Genomic DNA, 22,359 nt, shown 5'->3' on the forward strand with positions numbered 1-22,359 from the left:
CTTTTAAGCCATCGAAATGCAATTGTTATCTGAACACAACAAAAGCCATCATACAAGTATAGAGGGGGCAATAAACTGCGGCACAGAAAGTTATCAGAACTGTAGTATTATAGATGCATAAAGAGTTAAATCTGTGAGTGTGATTCCTGGTTCAGCAACCCTCGGCTGTCTGAAGGTGATGAAGGAATATTCATCCGTAAAGGAGTTTCCGTCTGGGAAATATCTGAATCCCGACTGATAGGAACTTCCAGGAACCGCAGAAACTTCACACAACGTGTTCTTGGAGAGGCAAAAAAACGTCACTTTCTAAGGCTGAAAAGTCTGTTTTCTATAATAATCATCTCTGGCAGAAGCACCAGAAAATTTATCTGCCATCCCACAGAATACTTGGGAGAGAAAGTATTCTCTAAGCCTGTAATCCGTGCTGAATTTACAACCGCTATTGTGTGGCGCAGAGCGGAAAAAACACTGGTCTGACAGTAGCCACACATATTAGTGACGGGACATTGTGGGGTTTATTCATAAAAGAACGCCCTGCCAGAATGCTATGTGACGTCTTAAAGGCGCAGGAACTTTTCAGACAACTTCTGCTCATCATTTCTGTAATATACTTGCATAAGTTGTTGTTGTTCTACTGCTGTAAATCACATTGGAAATGGTTGCCACTAGGGGTCTCCCTTCCCGCTTCTCTGCAATCCACCTATGTCACTTGGTACAGAGCTTCTATAGTAATAAGGACACAGTGACATTTCCATAGCAACTGGGGGAGGGACTATATTCATAGGCAGCTCTTATGCACTCAGAGGCTGCAGGCTGACAGATCTGCAGATGTGATAACATTCTCCACAGTCTCTGCCTCTCTTGCTTTTACAGCATGTGGGTGTGTCTGATCATACATTATAGTGGGTTCATTAGCTATTTGACCAAAATGTCTTTAAAAGCCTGAATCAAACTGGGAAAGCAGATGGACTGACATTCAGATACTGCCACCCTGCTGATTGGATCAGAGACAGTGCAAAGCACCACAATGGGAAGTTAGGGCAAAGAAGTCAGGGCAGTGAACTTCTGGCAGAATGCTAGGCTTGCTACGCACTCCCTCCCTGAGTAAAGAGCAAACAGCAAGACAGCAGGCAAAATACCACCTGAAAATCAGCACCCACAGGGTGTAAACAGCAGCAAATGAGTAGTTAAGGAGAACCTGGTGGATTTTAGAAAACCTGTTGAATATTCAGGTCCGCTACAAAGTTCAATTACCAGAGGTAGAAAGTCACCAACATAAGACAGAAGCGGGAGGCTCTTATTAAAGTGTAATGGAATGCTGTATAATGAGAACACATCAGCAGGTAATAATGGTTGGGGGTCATGATCTAGGACTCATGCACCCTATGGCTTATTGTATAAAGCCCAAACCTCTCGTCGCTGAATATTGAGACTTGTTAGAGTTAAATCTCTAGCAAATCCTAATTTCCTGCCAAAACTGGGTGGGTGGTCCATGATCTTAGATAATCATGTATAAACGTATTTTAAGGAAGTCCCCCCCCCCTTTTAGAATTCAGTGTGTCTATATCAACCAATCAAATTAAATTAATAATTTTAAAAATAGGTTTCTAAATCCCATCCTTAGTCCTCATAATAGAACCAACTTCATACTAGGATGTGATAAAAGTGGGGTACAAAACAACTCTAAACATGGCTGCACTTACACTAATATACTGTGTGAAGAAAACAAGTCAATATACCGAGAAACGGGGCACAAAGTAAAAAATAAAACTAGAGCTCCTGTCATGGTGCTGCCCAATACCACAATATTCCACTATCCAAGGTACAGAACAAGAGGGGCTTCCATTGCTAGTGAAGACTGGCACCACCTATCAGGAAACGGGACGGACAAGTTAAGCCTCTACTCAGGTATGGAAGAGACACCAAATGACCATTTTATTGGAGCGTCCATCTAGTAGGTTGGACCTAATTTGGCCTTCAGAACTGCAGTAGTTCCTCATGGTGTCCATCCACAGGAATCCGAGTAAGCAAAGAATACCTTCTGCACGCCATTACTTCACTTCCACCAGCTGACAGGAAGGGGTCAGCGATTCATGCTGCTTGCACGAAATTCTGATCTCCCATCAGCAACAGAAATCTGGATCCATCTGACCAGGGGATGTTTTTCCACTGGTCAGTGATCTATTCCTTTGCCTGCTGGAGTCTCGCCTTTCTGTTTCTCTTATACACAATGGTGCTGGAGCTGGTCATCTGCTATTATAGTCCATCCGTGCTAAGAAAGGAGTAGCAGGTTTGGACATGACAGTTGGAGCTCCAGTCTTGTATTCGGCTTCTCTTGACTGTGCAGAGCCTGTTGATCAGAGTGACTTCTGACATCCTCCTCTGACCCCTTTTGGTGGGAAGTTATTTCTGTCCACAGGATCCCCTTTCGGTGGATGTTTTTCCTCAATCACACCATTCTTGATATACTCTCTACACCTTTACATGGGAACCTCCCCCCACCACCACCACCACCACCACCCCTGCGGTTGGCGGTGAGACCTCTGCTAGTCTAGCACCGATGACCGGCCTTGCTGGAAGTCGCTCCGATCGCTGGATTTTCCTATTTAATGTGGATTCACACTGAAACTGATCTACGGAAAACTTGTCACGTGATTTTATGCTGCACTCCAGGGTCACGGGAGGAATTACCATCCAGGGGGCGCCAATCGTGAGAGGGCCGGGGGCTCTAATAAAGTGGTTGTTCGGTGTATATGGATTATATGTACCTGGATCCACTTGAAATGTAGAGATCCCTGGTGTAGAGTGTGAGGTGATCCCGTATAGATATGAAACAACATAGTAATTGTAGAACAAGAAATCACTGGAGCAGGAGGAACACCAGATGGTCAAACTGAATTTGTCACTGTAGGGTTCAGAACTAAAATATAACTTTTATTAAATCTTTATAAAAAAGAACTTGATGAACAAGTCTCAAATAGGACACACATATAGCTAAAAGAGAGTACTCCTTAAACAAAATTCCCAGAGATGATGGAATGGCCGTATTTCGGGATAGATAATTTAAAGCTATACAGCTTTAAAAGGAGTAGACCATAGAAGGTTCAAAACAATCAGTGATTTGCTACAGAATTATGTAGTGTAGCTATAACCTTTTACTCAAAGGGTCAAACTAGCTAGTACGTTCAGAAGTTTCTCAGAACACCAACAACCTCGAGAAGTCTCCGTAGCCCTCTAAACGAGGGATTAACTCGGTGATTGGGTTCAGAATTTTTGGAACTTCACACGTTACCCCAGCCTAGTTTAGTGCACAGAGGTATACATAAATCCCTCTAAATTGCACTCCAATAGAGACTTCAGGGTAATCTCAGCAGAAAAGAGAAGATCCACTCCTCCCAGATCTAGTCCACTATATATAGATAACTTCCCATGTGGCTATATCTGATGGAGAATAGACCATTGATAACTTAGAAAAAATTTCAAAATTGATTACTTCCAATCCAAAATAAGGAGAGGAAAGATAATCCATCAATTATATGGAATAGTCTTAGGCCGTCACTTCTTAAGAAAAATTACGCGGTTCGACGCGTTTCTGCTACAGTTAGAGTAGCGTCATCAGGAACCAAATTCCATATCTGGACGTCAAAAAGTCAGTAAACAACGTCCTTAAACTGCTCGACAAAAATTAGATTGTAGCGGAAGTTGTAAAGGTAAAGGAGAGGTAGACGATGCTAGCATTCAAAGGGTTAAATATCCCCCAGAGATTCCCCCCTAGAAAGCAATAAGAACGAGAGAAGGTAGCAGCACCAGCCTCTGTGGTAGGCTGGCGGCTAATGACCCATAGTGTGTCTCAACAGGGTTTAAGTAGTGGATAACTCCTCCCTTGATTCAGGGGTGTGTCGTCATATAGCCTATTAAAATAGAGTGCCTTGTAGCTCCACCTAATCTGACATCATTCACCTGTCACTTTTTTTTCCTTTTTTTTTTTTTTCTTTCCTATCTCCTATCTTTATTGAATTCACCTGTCACATTTAACTGGTTGTTGTACTGATCCATATTAATGCTGTGGGGTAGCTGGTCAGTTTTGGAAGTATTCCACAGACTGTCCAGGGACTTGTTTATGATGCACCTCCTTGTTGTGATCCTGTTGTAAGCGTGCCGTTGTTATGGGGGCTCGGCTCCGCGTGCAGCGCAACCACGGTCCCATGTGATCAAACGTGGTGACGTAGGACGCTGAAAGGGTGCATAGGGAGAATTGTCATCCCCTCACCGCCGTGCGCGCGCCCACGTGATCAAGCGCGATGACGTGGAGTGCTAGAAGAATGTACTGGGAGAACTTTGAAAAGTTATAGTTTCCCTGTGCGCGCGATCACGTTTCTTCTCTGACTACAGGACCGAACCTGGTAGGAGAGTAAATCAGAGGGAGGTGTAAATATCAACCCCTTACATCAACATGGCTTATGTTGTACTTATACTCCGATCATAAGACCGGTCCTGTTGGTGAAAATGATGAATGAGCCGTGTCTGTAACCTCCCCTAATGGTCACATGATCATGGCCGAGGATATGACTGGTGGTGTCCTATAATGCTATTGTGTAGTGCCCAAATAGACAGCGCCGAGGTGGATCGTCCACTCAGTGCCCCTATTGGTAATTTGGTACCAGAGTGTCCCCAACGGTACACATAGGTAAGTATATCTTTAATAGTATATGATCATAAGACTTCAAAGTTGGGCAAGCTTGTAGATAAACAGCTATCATATAATGTATTGCCAGCTAGTCCGGGTGCCGACATAGTGAAAGACTATATCCACCCCTGTATGTTTTTAAGTATACAGGTAACAGGGTTGGATTTTTTATTGATATCAACATGATGATGGGCATAGAATCATGTTCCACCATCAAATCTAATACGCTTGTGGTCGGAATAAATGTCCAGGGTTTATTAGATACATATAGGCAGATAAAGTCAATTTATGATGTTAACATCTGGTGCAATATTAGGCATACTCTATTAAGGCTGTATTCATATGACGCTTATAGGAGGAGGGTGTATTGATAACACCTCATATCCTCTTAATAAATATCCGAAAAGAGAACAAAGTGGGCTAGATTACTAGAATGTATTGCTCAACTCAGGAAAGAAATATGACAGAGTTTAGTCCCAGTTCATATAAAGCATGCAAAAGAAAGGGTTTCATTCAGGCCCTTTGGTTGTATGCAGTCCATACGATAGGTCCATTGTGACTCCTTTTGAAGGAGCCTCTTGTCAAGGTCACCTCTCCTCCCATAGCTCCTGATGGATTCTACCCCCTGAAACATTAGTAGGTCAGGGTTACCTCCATGGTGTTCTCGCATGTGGTTTGCTACAGGTGTTTTGTCGCCTCGTCGTATATTCCCAAGGTGGCCAAGAATTCGTCGCCTGAATTCTTGCCTCGTCTTCCTTATATAGTTCTTCTTACAGGGGCATGTTGCCATATACACTAAATGGGAAGAGCGACAGTTGAAAAACTCTCTTAGCGTGTACATCTTACCAGTATAGGCACTCTTGATAGTGTCTCCCTTAAGGATATTTCGACACGCTAAGCAGTCAGAACACGGGAAAGTGCCCATGGGTCTCGATATAGTCAGCCAGTTACCAGATTGTGGTGTCTTCAAGTGGCTCTTGACTACTCTATCCTTGATGTTACGACCCCGTCTGAAGGTTAGGAGCGGATTTGGAGGTAATATAGTTTTAAGGTCCGGGTCTTCTTGGAGAATCCCCCAATATTTGGAAAGGATGTTGCGCATATAGGGAACTCCATTGTCAAAAGTGGATATGATACGTAATTGACTATCTGGGTTCTTAATTTTAGGGACTAGCAGTTCTGGTCTGCTTTGTTGTTTAGAGAAATGATATGCTTTCTCTATGGATTTAGTGGGATAACCTCTGTCTGAGAATCTGTTTTTCAACTCCGTGCTTTTATCTTCAAAGTCCTTAGAATCTGAGCAGTTTCTCCTAAGGCGCAAAAACTGCCCTTTAGGTATCCCATTTTTCAGGGAATAGGGGTGGGCACTATCCCAGGCAAGTAGGCTATTGGAAGCGGTTGGTTTCCTGAAGAGAGAGGATTGTAGGTAGCCATCGTTAGTTTTGCTGATACAAACATCCAAGAAAGAAATAGAGTTCTCTTGGATCTCCATGGTAAGTTTGAGGTTGATTGAGTTGTCATTCAAAACATCAACAAACTCCATGAATGACACCTTGGTTCCCGTGTATAGGATCAGGATGTCATCAATAAATCTCAACCAAAGTGGGATGTTATCTGTCCACTTGGTGTGCTCTTCTGTGAAGACCATCTGTGTCTCCCACCAGCCCAGGAACAGATTTGCGTACGAAGGGGCACAGGGACTCCCCATCGCGGTGCCCCTGAGCTGGTGGAACAGATGGCCTTCGAACAGGAAGTAATTTTTAGTGAGCACGAAGATCAGGAGATTTTCAACGAACTGGTTGTGATGTATGTATGCCGTTCCTCTCTGCTTCAGGAAGTGTCCAACCGCTTTAATCCCTATATCATGGGGGATAGAACTATACAATCCTTCTACATCTAAACTTGCCAATAGGGTACCGGGTTCAACATGAATTCCATCTATCAACCGTAATACGTCCGTAGTGTCACGGACGTATGATGGAAGCGCCGTGACAAATGGACGCAATATACGGTCTATGTAGATTCCTGCATTCTGTGTGAGATTCTCTACCCCAGAAACTATGGGTCTGCCCTTTAGGGGGTCCAGGCCCTTATGGACCTTGGGCAGACTGTAAAAGGTGGAGATCTTGGGATGAGCTGGCAGGAGAAAATCATGTTCAGAGGAATTAATACAACCCCAAGCCTTGGCCTGTTGCAAGATTTTTCTGAGATCAGTTAGAAATGTATCGGTTGGATCCGATGTTAATTTACGGTAAGTATCCCGGTCTTCCAGAATTCGTTTGCACATTGTGATATATTGGGATCTGTCTAAAGCAACGATGTTACCCCCTTTGTCTGATGGTTTGATTATGAGGGTTTCATTTTTTTCAATTAGTTCCAGAGCTCTTAATTCATCAGGTGTAAGATTGTTTTTGATTCTCTGTGGAACTTCAATGTCCCTTATCTCATTGAAGACAATTTTCTCAAAAATGTCAATGTGCGTGGAGGTGTTAGCTGGTGGATTTTTTGAGCTCTTATTTTTAAGCTCGGTGAACGGGCCATCATCTTCTTTTCTAGTATTTTCTCTCTCAAGGGCTTCAAGAGCTTCCAGACCAGGTAAGTCATCAGAGTCCAAACCCAATTCTTTCAATTTTCCCCTATTTTGCACGGCGAAAAACTTCTTCCATCTAATTTTGCGAAGAAATAACGTGATGTCCTTCGTCCAGGCAAATCTGTCAAATCTGCATGCTGGGACGAAGGACAAACCTCTCTCAAGGACGGAGATTTGATTCTTTGTTAAAGTCTGTGATGATAAGTTTATAACCCTCAACTTATGCCCTGCTGCATCAGTTTCCCCATTAAGGTGGACACTGGATGTAGCGATATTCATAGACGTGGAAGTGGAATCGGGGGTCGAAGTGCTTATCGCATAACTTGGTGATGCTATGGTCTCAGGGATAACAGGCAGAGAAAGGACGGAGTAATGACCTATTGGTCTGTTTAGGTCATCAAGCGGCGAAGATGATACTGTTTCATTCAAAGCAGCGGAGTTATGTTGGTGTCTCTTCTCTCTCGCATGAAGTACTGGCCTATAGGTTGGCCTAGAATGCCTGTGTTCCGTGATTGTGATCTGCCTCTCCCTCGAGACCGACCCCTTGGTTTTCCCCTGCCTACTCCTAAAAAATATTTCTTAGTGGATTCCGCATGGTTACCTTCCCCTTCCGACATTTCTGCCTCGGATGAGCTAATTTCGTTACCTGACCTAGCTTCCAAGTTTCTATACACCTTGTTGTCCTTAAAGTCCTGTAAGTCACGCATAAAGTATCTATGCTTTCTTTCTTCTATATACAGAACATATTTGTCAATGCTATCTTGGAGTGCTTTTTCTTTAGATGTAAACTCAGGGTCGGATGAGAAAGCTTTCGCTTTGTCTATAGCTTCATTCAATACTTTTGAATTCCTCTCTAGGTTTACTTTTTCTTCGTCCAGAAGAAGTCTAATAAGCCTGAGAGAGGATTCTGTATTCTCCTTTTCCCATCTAGTCATGAAGTCTATAGTGCGGCATTTAGGAGGAGGTAGAAGTGGGGAGCGTAGTCCACGGGGGACAATTTGATGTTCAAGATATTTAGTCAACCCCTGGACCTCCCACCAATTGCATGTGTATTCTTTGTACACTATGTTCAGATGTCTAAAACACGTCCTGATGTTGGTATAGGAATGTTGAGGGTTAAACTCTTTCACGTCAGAGAATACTGAGTTGGCGTCAGCTAGCCAATTGGTAAGATCTCTTCCGGTTGAAAGAAAGCCTGCCATATTTTCAATAGTTTAGAACAAGAAATCACTGGAGCAGGAGGAACACCAGATGGTCAAACTGAATTTGTCACTGTAGGGTTCAGAACTAAAATATAACTTTTATTAAATCTTTATAAAAAAGAACTTGATGAACAAGTCTCAAATAGGACACACATATAGCTAAAAGAGAGTACTCCTTAAACAAAATTCCCAGAGATGACGGAATGGCCGTATTTCGGGATAGATAATTTAAAGCTATACAGCTTTAAAAGGAGTAGACCATAGAAGGTTCAAAACAATCAGTGATTTGCTACAGAATTATGTAGTGTAGCTATAACCTTTTACTCAAAGGGTCAAACTAGCTAGTACGTTCAGAAGTTTCTCAGAACACCAACAACCTCGAGAAGTCTCCGTAGCCCTCTAAACGAGGGGTTAACTCGGTGATTGGGTTCAGAATTTTTGGAACTTCACACATTACCCCAGCCTAGTTTAGTGCACAGAGGTATACATAAATCCCTCTAAATTACACTCCAATAGAGACTTCAGGGTAATCTCAGCAGAAAAGAGAAGATCCACTCCTCCCAGATCTAGTCCACTATATATAGATAACTTCCCATGTGGCTATATCTGATGGAGAATAGACCATTGATAACTTAGAAAAAATTTCAAAATTGATTACTTCCAATCCAAAATAAGGAGAGGAAAGATAATCCATCAATTATATGGAATAGTCTTAGGACGTCACTTCTTAAGAAAAATTACGCGGTTCGACGCGTTTCTGCTACAGTTAGAGTAGCGTCATCAGGAACCAAATTCCATATCTGGAAGTCAAAAAGTCAGTAAACAACGTCCTTAAACTGCTCGACAAAAATTAGATTGTAGCGGAAGTTGTAAAGGTAAAGGAGAGGTAGACGATGCTAGCATTCAAAGGGTTAAATATCCCCCAGAGATTCCCCCCTAGAAAGCAATAAGAACGAGAGAAGGTAGCAGCACCAGCCTCTGTGGTAGGCTGGCGGCTAATGACCCATAGTGTGTCTCAACAGGGTTTAAGTAGTGGATAACTCCTCCCTTGATTCAGGGGTGTGTCGTCATATAGCCTATTAAAATAGAGTGCCTTGTAGCTCCACCTAATCTGACATCATTCACCTGTCACTTTTTTTTCCTTTTTTTTTTTTTTTTCTTTCCTATCTCCTATCTTTATTGAATTCACCTGTCACATTTAACTGGTTGTTGTACTGATCCATATTAATGCTGTGGGGTAGCTGGTCAGTTTTGGAAGTATTCCACAGACTGTCCAGGGACTTGTTTATGATGCACCTCCTTGTTGTGATCCTGTTGTAAGCGTGCCGTTGTTATGGGGGCTCGGCTCTGCGTGCAGCGCTACCACGGTCCCATGTGATCAAACGTGGTGACGTAGGACGCTGAAAGGGTGCATAGGGAGAATTGTCATCCCCTCACCGCCGTGCGCGCGCCCACGTGATCAAGCGCGATGACGTGGAGTGCTAGAAGAATGTACTGGGAGAACTTTGAAAAGTTATAGTTTCCCTGTGCGCGCGATCACGTTTCTTCTCTGACTACAGGACCGAACCTGGTAGGAGAGTAAATCAGAGGGAGGTGTAAATATCAACCCCTTACATCAACATGGCTTATGTTGTACTTATACTCCGATCATAAGACCGGTCCTGTTGGTGAAAATGATGAATGAGCCGTGTCTGTAACCTCCCCTAATGGTCACATGATCATGGCCGAGGATATGACTGGTGGTGTCCTATAATGCTATTGTGTAGTGCCCTATTTGACTGACTTATTATTACTTATTAATTACTTATTAATACTGACTTTTTGACGTCCAGATATGGAATTTGGTTCCTGATGACGCTACTCTAACTGTAGCAGAAACGCGTCGAACCGTGTAATTTTTCTTAAGAAGTGACGTCCTAAGACTATTCCATATAATTGATGGATTATCTTTCCTCTCCTTATTTTGGATTGGAAGTAATCAATTTTGAAATTTTTTCTAAGTTATCAATGGTCTATTCTCCATCAGATATAGCCACATGGGAAGTTATCTATATATAGTGGACTAGATCTGGGAGGAGTGGATCTTCTCTTTTCTGCTGAGATTACCCTGAAGTCTCTATTGGAGTGCAATTTAGAGGGATTTATGTATACCTCTGTGCACTAAACTAGGCTGGGGTAACGTGTGAAGTTCCAAAAATTCTGAACCCAATCACCGAGTTAACCCCTCGTTTAGAGGGCTACGGAGACTTCTCCAGGTTGTTGGTGTTCTGAGAAACTTCTGAACGTACTAGCTAGTTTGACCCTTTGAGTAAAAGGTTATAGCTACACTACATAATTCTGTAGCAAATCACTGATTGTTTTGAACCTTCTATGGTCTACTCCTTTTAAAGCTGTATAGCTTTAAATTCTCTATCCCGAAATACGGCCATTCCGTCATCTCTGGGAATTTTGTTTAAGGAGTACTCTCTTTTAGCTATATGTGTGTCCTATTTGAGACTTGTTCATCAAGTTCTTTTTTTATAAAGATTTAATAAAAGTTATATTTTAGTTCTGAACCCTACAGTGACAAATTCAGTTTGACCATTTGGTGTTCCTCCTGCTCCAGTGATTTCTTGTTCTAAACTATTGAAAATATGGCAGGCTTTCTTTCAACCGGAAGAGATCTTACCAATTGGCTAGGTGACGCCAACTCAGTATTCTCTGACAAAGAGTTTAACCCTCAACATTCCTATACCAACATCAGGACGTGTTTTAGACATCTGAACATAGTGTACAAAGAATACACACGCAATTGGTGGGAGGTCCAGGGGTTGACTAAATATCTTGAACATCAAATTGTCCTCCGTGGACTACGCTCCCCACTTCTACCTCCTCCTAAATGCCGCACTATAGACTTCATGACTAGATGGAAAAAGGAGAATACAGAATCCTCTCTCAGGCTTATTAGACTTCTTCTGGACGAAGAAAAAGTAAACCTAGAGAGGAATTCAAAAGTATTGAATGAAGCTATAGACAAAGCGAAAGCTTTCTCATCCGACCCTGAGTTTACATCTAAAGAAAAAGCACTCCAAGATAGCATTGACAAATATGTTCTGTATATAAAAGAAAGAAAGCATAGATACTTTATGCGTGACTTACAGGACTTTAAGGACAACAAGGTGTATAGAAACTTGGAAGCTAGGTCAGGTAACGAAATTAGCTCATCCGAGGCAGAAATGTCGGAAGGGGAAGGTAACCATGCGGAATCCACTAAGAAATATTTTTTAGGAGTAGGCAGGGGAAAACCAAGGGGTCGGTCTCGAGGGAGAGGCAGATCACAATCACGGAACACAGGCATTCTAGGCCAACCTATAGGCCAGTACTTCATGCGAGAGAGAAGAGACACCAACATAACTCCGCTGCTTTGAATGAAACAGTATCATCTTCGCCGCTTGATGACCTAAACAGACCAATAGGTCATTACTCCGTCCTTTCTCTGCCTGTTATCCCTGAGACCATAGCATCACCAAGTTATGCGATAAGCACTTCGACCCCCGATTCCACTTCCACGTCTATGAATATCGCTACATCCAGTGTCCACCTTAATGGGGAAACTGATGCAGCAGGGGATAAGTTGAGGGTTATAAACTTATCATCACAGACTTTAAAGGAGATGTCTCGAGGCAGCAGTGAAATATTTTTTTTGCCCAGTCCCCCTTCTTCAGCATACATTACTAAGTACCAATGTAAATGGCTTTTAAAGCCGGTTCCTACTTACAGTTCTGGCGTTTCATGAACTTATAAAAAGTTTCCCAAAGATGGCCGCCGCTTCTTCTCCCTGCGCTTGCTTCAGCCCGACGTGCTCGCTCCCGAGACGCCGGTCACGCTTCGTATTAGCAGGGAGCTGTCCAGTGCTGATCCTTTCCCCCTGCACAAGTAACCCAGGCTTCGTAATAGCAGGGAGCTGTCCAGTGCTGAATTCTCAGCAGAAGGTACTGTAATGCCTCCCTGCAATTCACTTTCCACTGTTTTAGATGAAATAGTTTTTTCACCTAAATATATATGTGTGTGTATATATGCGTGTACACATTTTATATATATATGTATATATATATAGATAGATATATATAGTATACGTGTGTATGAGTATACGCATACGCGTATTCGTGAGTGTATATACACACACACATAGATAGATAGATAGATAGATTGATAGATACACATACACACACATACACACACGTGTTTTTTTTATATGCGTGTGTATATATGTGTATGTGTGTGTATATATATATATATATATATAATGTGCGTGTGTATATATGCGTGTACACATCTTTTATATATATATCTCTATATAGATATATAGAGAGATATATATATATAGTATACGTGTGTACGAGTATACGCATACGCGTATTCGTGAGTGTATATATACACACACACATTATATATATATATATAAATATCCACACGTGTTTGTATATATGTGTGTGTGTGTATATATATATATATATATATATATATATATATATATATACACACACACACACACACACACACATATATATATATATGTGTGTGTATATATTATATATATATATGTGTGTGTGTGTGTGTATATATATGTGTGTGTGTCTGTCTGTCTGTCTATATATATGTCTGTCTGTCTGTGTGTCCCGGCGGCGGGAGGCTCGGGCAGCATCGGGAGCAGCATCGGGGGCATGGCGGCGGGAGGCTCGGGCAGCATCGGGAGCAGCATCGGGGGCACGGCGGCGGGAGGCTCGGGCAGCATCGGGAGCAGCATCGGGGGCACGGCGGCGGGAGGCTCGGGCAGCATCGGGGGCACGGCGGCGTGAGGCTCGGGCAGCATCGGGGGCACGGCGGCGTGAGGCTCGGGCAGCATCGGGGGCAGCATCGGGGGCACGGCGGGCTCCGGGGGCAGGCGGTGGGCTCCGGGGGCAGGCGGTGGGCTCCGGGGGACAGGCGGTGAGCTCGGGGGACAGGCGGTGAGCTCGGGGGACAGGCGGTGAGCTCGGGGGGCAGGCGGTGGGCTCTGGGGGGCAGGCGGTGGGCTCTGGGGGGCAGGCGATGGGCTCCGGGGGCAGGCGGTGGGCTCCGGGGGCAGGCGGTGGGCTCCGGGGGCAGGCGACTTACATGGGCGGCTTCTCGGCTGGGCTTCTCGTCTCCGCTCGGCTGGGCTGCTGAACTTTCTGCACCTTTCTGTAACAGAGGAAGGTACAGAATGGCCGCTCCAGCGCGCTCCCGAGAGGTTACAGCTCGTCTGCGCATGCGCAGAAGAGCTGTAGCGTCTAACACACTGAAGCAGCTCGCGCTGAGCAGAAGACCGGACTGCGCAAGCGCGTCTAAAAAAGCAAGCTGCCAGCGAATTTAGACGGAACCATGGAGACGGGGACGCTAGCAACGGAGCAGGTAAGTGGAATAACTTCTGTATGGCTCATATTTAATGCACGATGTACATTACAAAGTGCATTAATATGGCCATACGGAAGTGTATAACCCCACTTGGTTTCACGAGACCACCCCTTTAACAAAGAATCAAATCTCCGTCCTTGAGAGAGGTTTGTCCTTCGTCCCAGCATGCAGATTTGACAGATTTGCCTGGACGAAGGACATTGCGTTATTTCTTCGCAAAATTAGATGGAAGAAGTTTTTCGCCGTGCAAAATAGGGGAAAATTGAAAGAATTGGGTTTGGACTCTGATGACTTACCTGGTCTGGAAGCTCTTGAAGCCCTTGAGAGAGAAAATACTAGAAAAGAAGGGGATGGCCCGTTCACCGAGCTTAAAAATAAGAGCTCAAAAAATCCACCAGCTAACACCTCCACGCACATTGACATTTTTGAGAAAATTGTCTTCAATGAGATAAGGGACATTGAAGTTCCACAGAGAATCAAAAACAATCTTACACCTGATGAATTAAGAGCTCTAGAACTAATTGAAAAAAATGAAACCCTCATAATCAAACCATCAGACAAAGGGGGTAACATCGTTGCTTTAGACAGATCCCAATATATCACAATGTGCAAACGAATTCTGGAAGACCGGGATACTTACCGTAAATTAACATCGGATCCAACCGATACATTTCTAACTGATCTCAGAAAAATCTTGCAACAGGCCAAGGCTTGGGGTTGTATTAATTCCTCTGAACATGATTTTCTCCTGCCAGCTCATCCCAGGATCTCCACCTTTTACAGTCTGCCCAAGGTCCATAAGGGCCTGGACCCCCTAAAGGGCAGACCCATAGTTTCTGGGGTAGAAAATCTCACACAGAATGCAGGAATCTACATAGACCGTATATTGCGTCCATTTGTCACGGCGCTTCCATCATACGTCCGTGACACTACGGACGTATTACGGTTGATAGATGGAATTCATGTTGAACCCGGTACCCTATTGGCAAGTTTAGATGTAGAAGGATTGTATAGTTCTATCCCCCATGATATAGGGATTAAAGCGGTTGGACACTTCCTGAAGCAGAGAGGAACGGCATACATACATCACAACCAGTTCGTTGAAAATCTCCTGATCTTCGTGCTCACTAAAAATTACTTCCTGTTCGAAGGCCATCTGTTCCACCAGCTCAGAGGCACCGCGATGGGGAGTCCCTGTGCCCCTTCGTACGCAAATCTGTTCCTGGGCTGGTGGGAGACACAGATGGTCTTCACAGAAGAGCACACCAAGTGGACAGATAACATCCCACTTTGGTTGAGATTTATTGATGACATCCTGATCCTATACACTGGAACCAAGGTGTCATTCATGGAGTTTGTTGATGTTTTGAATGACAACTCAATCAACCTCAAACTTACCATGGAGATCCAAGAGAACTCTATTTCTTTCTTGGATGTTTGTATCAGCAAAACTAACGATGGCTACCTACAATCCTCTCTCTTCAGGAAACCAACCGCTTCCAATAGCCTGCTTGCCTGGGATAGTGCCCACTCCTATTCCCTGAAAAATGGGATACCTAAAGGGCAGTTTTTGCGCCTTAGGCCTTAGTCAGACGGGCGTTTTTAGCCGCGATTTGCGCATGCGCATGCGTCCGGCGATTTTTTAAAACCATTGCTTTGCAATGGTATTGGACACATGAGCGCTTTTTATGCGCTCGTCCGATAAATTATAGAACAAAAAAATCGCAGATCGCACCTATCTGCGATCTGCGATTCCTGTTCTCTTCTGTATATGCGCTCAATGGGGTCGGCGGCAGCAGCGCCGACCCCATTGAGAACATATAGAAGACAAATCATTCTTCTCTGCCACAGCTGTAACAGCTGTGGCAGAGAAGAACGATGTTTGCCCATTGAATTCAATGGAGCGGCAATACAGCCGCTCCATTGAAAGCAATGGGCTGCCGGCGTGCGCGGGGTGAATTGTCGGGAAGGGGTTAAATATATAAGCCCTTTCCTGCAATTCATCCTAAAATGTGTTAAAATAAAAAAAAAAAATTGTATACTCACCTTTCTGCTGCAGCCGGAGTCCAGCCACGGCCGCTGTCAGTTCTCCTGAACTGCTTCTCGGCACTATTCAGCCGGCGGGGCTTTAAAATCCCCGCCTGCTGAATGATCTGCCTCTGATTGGTCACAGCCCTGACCAATCAGAGGCTGAAAACACTCACACACCCATTCATGAATTCATGAATGGGTGAGTGACTGCTGCCTTAGGGGCAGGTCTGACTCACATCCATTCATGAATTCATGAATGGGTGTGAGTGAGGCATGCCTCTGATTGGCTCAGGGGGCAGGTCTGACTCACACCCCCTTCACACCCACTGCAGGACGGCCGCGCGGAGCTTCGGCTGCCGGCAGAAGGTGAGTATACAATTGCTTTTTATTTTAACACATTTTAGGATGAATTGCAGGTAAGGGCTTATATATTTAAGCCCTTACCGACAATTCATCCCGGGCTCGCCCGCAGCGCATTGCTTTCAATGGAGATGGCTGTATTGCCGTCTCCATTGAATGCACTGCGCTGGACAGCTCCGGCCCGTTTCTAATGAAACGCGGCTAGGAGCAGATTTTCGGGCGATTTGCGGGCGACTTGCGCGCACCGGTCACGCGATTTCTGCAAATCGCGCGAAAAAACGCCCGTCTGACTGAGCCCTTAGGAGAAACTGCTCAGATTCTAAGGACTTTGAAGATAAAAGCACGGAGTTGAAAAACAGATTCTCAGACAGAGGTTATCCCACTAAATCCATAGAGAAAGCATATCATTTCTCTAAACAACAAAGCAGACCAGAACTGCTAGTCCCTAAAATTAAGAACCCAGATAGTCAATTACGTATCATATCCACTTTTGACAATGGAGTTCCCTATATGCGCAACATCCTTTCCAAATATTGGGGGATTCTCCAAGAAGACCCGGACCTTAAAACTATATTACCTCCAAATCCGCTCCTAACCTTCAGACGGGGTCGTAACATCAAGGATAGAGTAGTCAAGAGCCACTTGAAGACACCACAATCTGGTAACTGGCTGACTATATCGAGACCCATGGGTACTTTCCCGTGTTCTGACTGCTTAGCGTGTCGAAATATCCTTAAGGGAGACACTATCAAGAGTGCCTATACTGGTAAGATGTACACGCTAAGAGAGTTTTTCAACTGTCGCTCTTCCCATTTAGTGTATATGGCAACATGCCCCTGTAAGAAGAACTATATAGGGAAGACGAGGCAAGAATTCAGGCGACGAATTCTTCGCCACCTTGGGAATATACGACGAGGCGACAAAACACCTGTAGCAAACCACATGCGAGAACACCATGGAGGTAACCCTGACCTACTAATATTTCAGGGGGTAGAATCCATCAGGAGCTATGGGAGGAGAGGTGACCTTGACAAGAGGCTCCTTCAAAAGGAGTCACAATGGACCTATCGTATGGACTGCATACAACCAAAGGGCCTGAATGAAACCCTTTCTTTTGCATGCTTTATATGAACTGGGACTAAACTCTGTCATATTTCTTTCCTGAGTTGAGCAATACATTCTAGTAATCTAGCCCACTTTGTTCTCTTTTCGGATATTTATTAAGAGGATATGAGGTGTTATCAATACACCCTCCTCCTATAAGCGTCATATGAATACAGCCTTAATAGAGTATGCCTAATATTGCACCAGATGTTAACATCATAAATTGACTTTATCTGCCTATATGTATCTAATAAACCCTGGACATTTATTCCGACCACATGCATATTAGATTTGATGGTGGAACATGATTCTATGCCCATCATCATGTTGATATCAATAAAAAATCCAACCCTGTTAACTGTATACTTAAAAACATACAGGGGTGGATATAGTCTTTCACTATGTCGGCACCCGGACTAGCTGGCAATACATTATATGATAGCTGTTTATCTACAAGCTTGCCCAACTTTGAAGTCTTATGATCATATACTATTAAAGATATACTTACCTATGTGTACCGTTGGGGACACTCTGGTACCAAATTACCAATAGGGGCACTGAGTGGACGATCCACCTCGGCGCTGTCTATTTGGGCACTACACAATAGCATTATAGGACACCACCAGTCATATCCTCAGCCATGATCATGTGACCATTAGGGGAGGTTACAGACACGGCTCATTCATCATTTTCACCAACAGGACCGGTCTTATGATCGGAGTATAAGTACAACATAAGCCATGTTGATGTAAGGGGTTGATATTTACACCTCCCTCTGATTTACTCTCCTACCAGGTTCGGTCCTGTAGTCAGAGAAGAAACGTGATCGCGCTCACAGGGAAACTATAACTTTTCAAAGTTCTCCCAGTACATTCTTCTAGCACTCCACGCCATCGCGCTTGATCACGTGGGCGCGCGCACGGTGAGGGGATGACAATTCTCCCTATGCACCCTTTCAGCGTCCTACGTCACCACGTTTGATCACATGGGACCGTGGTAGCGCTGCACGCGGAGCCGAGCCCCCATAACAACGGCACGCTTACAACAGGATCACAACAAGGAGGTGCATCATAAACAAGTCCCTGGACAGTCTGTGGAATACTTCCAAAACTGACCAGCTACCCCACAGCATTAATATGGATCAGTACAACAACCAGTTAAATGTGGCAGGTGAATTCAATAAAGATAGGAGATAGGAAAGAAAAAAAAAGGAAAAAAAAAGGAAAAAAAAGTGACAGGTGAATGATGTCAGATTAGGTGGAGCTACAAGGCACTCTATTTTAATAGGCTATATGACGACACACCCCTGAATCAAGGGAGGAGTTATCCACTACTTAAACCCTGTTGAGACACACTATGGGTCATTAGCCGCCAGCCTACCACAGAGGCTGGTGCTGCTACCTTCTCTCGTTCTTATTGCTTTCTAGGGGGGAATCTCTGGGGGATATTTAACCCTTTGAATGCTAGCATCGTCTACCTCTCCTTTACCTTTACAACTTCCGCTACAATCTAATTTTTGTCGAGCAGTTTAAGGACGTTGTTTACTGACTTTTTGACGTCCAGATATGGAATTTGGTTCCTGATGACGCTACTCTAACTGTAGCAGAAACGCGTCGAACCGCGTAATTTTTCTTAAGAAGTGACGTCCTAAGACTATTCCATATAATTGATGGATTATCTTTCCTCTCCTTATTTTGGATTGGAAGTAATCAATTTTGAAATTTTTTCTAAGTTATCAATGGTCTATTCTCCATCAGATATAGCCACATGGGAAGTTATCTATATATAGTGGACTAGATCTGGGAGGAGTGGATCTTCTCTTTTCTGCTGAGATTACCCTGAAGTCTCTATTGGAGTGCAATTTAGAGGGATTTATGTATACCTCTGTGCACTAAACTAGGCTGGGGTAACGTGTGAAGTTCCAACATAGTAATTGTAGAGCACAGATCATTTTCTCAACTCTTTCACTCCTTTTCTAATTAAGGTTGTTAGTTCAGCTTTATGTCTGCTGGAAAGACTAAGCGGCATGTTAAAAAAAACAAAAAAAAAACAAAAAACTAATTTCCAAGCTTTTGATAAGGCTGATCCCTGAAAGGGACAGGTCAAATTGACATTTACACTATAGATCTTTGTGCCATGGAAATGACCTGAGCGGACACTCCACTTAGACACACAATCACTCAGGTCGCCCGCTCCATCTTTCTTCTTTATGTGGCCGCTGGCTGCCTGTTCTTCAAGGCCATGAAACTGAAACAAACAATTTCATACCCAGATATATACATGTTTATGTGGAACTAGATCCATTTTTCTTTTGCCTACCGGCAATTAACATCTGACTTATTGATAGTTGCTATAAACCTCTGGATCTCCTATAACTGAAAAGGCTTGGTCATGCTCATCCGGTAAAACCTCGTTGAGACAACCCACCAAAATTATATTGAAAAATGGTCTGCTGAGGGGCCATCCTCTCAAAGAAGATGGCCAATATGCATAGCATATGATGAAGAGGAGATCTGTCACGGGATATCTGGTCTTAAGAAAAAGGTGGTCTTCTGAAAGGGGTGGTCTTTGTTCTCATGTTGTCTTCTTCTGCTCTAAACTTAAAAGGGAATAGGCTAAGCTTATTGGCTTAAAGTAGCTGGCCTGCTGAGTCCGGGGGTGTAAGTTTTATACTTACCTTCCCTATCATACCCCCATTGTCATCGCCGCTGATTGCACTGGGCAGACGACATAGGTGTGCACTAAGTAGTTCTCCCATTCTATGTAGTCTGATCAAAGCATTCAGCGGCATGTTTCAGCACTGGGGAATGGTAGGGAAGAGTAGCGTATAGACCTCAAAGTAGTTTCCCTTTTATAGGGATTGTGCCTGTATAGAAATTAGCCCCTGTGCACAACATAGAGGATAGCCTTACAACTGGTGGTGGTCTAATCATTGAGACCTCCACTGGTTCCCAGAGAGAATTGAGTCATAGGATAAAAAGAGAGAGGATCATACTTGCCACTTGGATAAAAGACCACTGATCCATTAATTTCAATGGGGGTTCCAGAGATAGCCGAGTTCAAGTGTTTGGCAATCTCCAGCAGACCAATGACATTAATGGAGCAGAAATGTGCATGCGTGCCTGCCGCTCCAATCATGTGGGGACCTTCTGGACACCTGTTCTCAGAATAAGTTGTCAGATGCTGATCAGAAAGTTGCACCGATGGCCTATTGTCAGGATAGGTCAGTAATAGTAGCTCCCCAGTAGTGCGCCACCTGGGAGCTCACCCATCTGCTGTTCACTGGGTTGATGAGCTTGTGCCATGAGCGGATTTCTACAGGAAGTAGACAGCTCCATTCCCACTGCAGTGGTTAATGGTCACGGCATTTATGTATACTGGACCATGAGGAATTTATTTGTACATGTATCCCTACATATGTGTAATCCAGCTGTCTGATGAAGAGGTCTGCGTACCTTGAGACGTGTCACTTGCTGGTTCAGAATAACGTGCTGTTTTTAAGAAACCAATAACATTGACTTTAATCTGAGCTGCTCTAAAGTCGCAGTTCTCTTTGACCTCCTTTCATCTCAAGGCTGCAACGCTATGATCTATGGCCAATCAGTGTACCCGGCCAACAACACCTATTCCCCATTGACTTCCTGTGGCACATTACACCTGTGCACCATCTTGCCTTCAGTTTCACCCTTCTCTGCCCAGTTTTGTTTTCTCATCATATGGCAACAATGTTAATAATACAAACAAACTGCTGCAACACCAACCAGATGGTTACATTTTCATGCTGCAGTTACCTTGTGGTTGCGTTGTGACCACATTGACTTGATCTTAAATAGATGGATTGACTATTCATTAAAACGCTGACAAACAGTGTGTGAAGGAGGCCTAATCCTGAGCCAAAACATTCAACTACCTTTCCTACCAACTTTATGAATGAAGCCTCAGAATTTGCAACACAACAACCGGCCTTATTAGCTCTTTGCAGATTGTCGCCCCGATTGAATGTCCCTACCCACAATTCCTAGACAGCGGATTAAATCCTTCATCCTCTGCTCCAGTGAGATAATGCCAGTCGCTGTAAGCAGGGTAGGAGTATATGAATACCTTCTCTGTTTTTCCTGTACACATTCCGGAATCATCCAGGGATTAACGCTCCCCCCGATATATGTACTTGAGAAAGGAACACTAGTTAATATTGACACTGCAATGTTGCCTGAAACACACGGCGGCGTCTAAACTCTTCAATGATGTTCATTTAATTAATTGGCATTGCTAATTCACTGCAGAATTAGATTCTTTCATTCCTTTCATGTGTAAAGCCGTGCGTTGTGGCTGCAGCAATACTTCATTATATGATGGGATTCTTTCCTGGGTTACGCATGGAGAATTACCTCGTCCCTGAAGATAGACTGCAGCCCGGCTCTAATAAAGCAGCGGCGTTTAGGATGTAAATCACGTCTCTCCCATCCGCTCGCCGAGGTTTCTTTGACACGCGATCTGAAGCACCTACCTTCACATTGTCTGTTCTTTAAGTTTCTTTGGAAGCCGGTCTTACAGTGACAAAAAGCAGGTGTGCTTGTTTGATTACAGTAGGCATCGTCTCCGCAAGGATTTACCTCCGATTCGCAGGAGTATAAACTCGGCTCTGCAGGAAATTAAAATTCAGCGTGAGCGCTCGCTCAGAATAAACAAATCAACACAAACGTCATTCTTGACATCCTTTAAAGGAAAAATCTATATGTTCAGCTCAATCAGTCATTCTTACAGACGCAAACACTGAACGTAAGACGAAGACACAAACAGGAAGATAACAGATCTTCTACTGAGGGCATTGGAATAAAACAACCGCATGGCATGGAGCGATTTGGGTCGCAGGCAAGAAGAAAGATGCAGAAACAGCGAAAAGAAAGGATGACGCAACTAGATTCCTGCTTTGGCGTTATCGGTCACCACAATACTTGCAAAAAATGGGG

The 22,359-nt window shown here is 43.9% G+C and overlaps 1 protein-coding gene across 1 annotated transcript in view; it reads right to left on the reverse strand.

Moving 5' to 3' along the window:
• LRP1B (LDL receptor related protein 1B) overlaps positions 1-22,359 on the reverse strand; it is a 1,872,788-nt gene that overhangs the window by 115,057 nt on the left and 1,735,372 nt on the right. Inside the window, exon 76 of the mRNA XM_066577770.1 lies at positions 21,897-22,031. Coding sequence (XP_066433867.1) covers positions 21,897-22,031 — 135 coding nt within the window. The remainder of the gene's footprint in view (positions 1-21,896; positions 22,032-22,359) is intronic.

This window comes from Eleutherodactylus coqui, chromosome 8, assembly GCF_035609145.1.
Source record: "Eleutherodactylus coqui strain aEleCoq1 chromosome 8, aEleCoq1.hap1, whole genome shotgun sequence".
Taxonomy (NCBI): domain Eukaryota; kingdom Metazoa; phylum Chordata; class Amphibia; order Anura; family Eleutherodactylidae; genus Eleutherodactylus; species Eleutherodactylus coqui.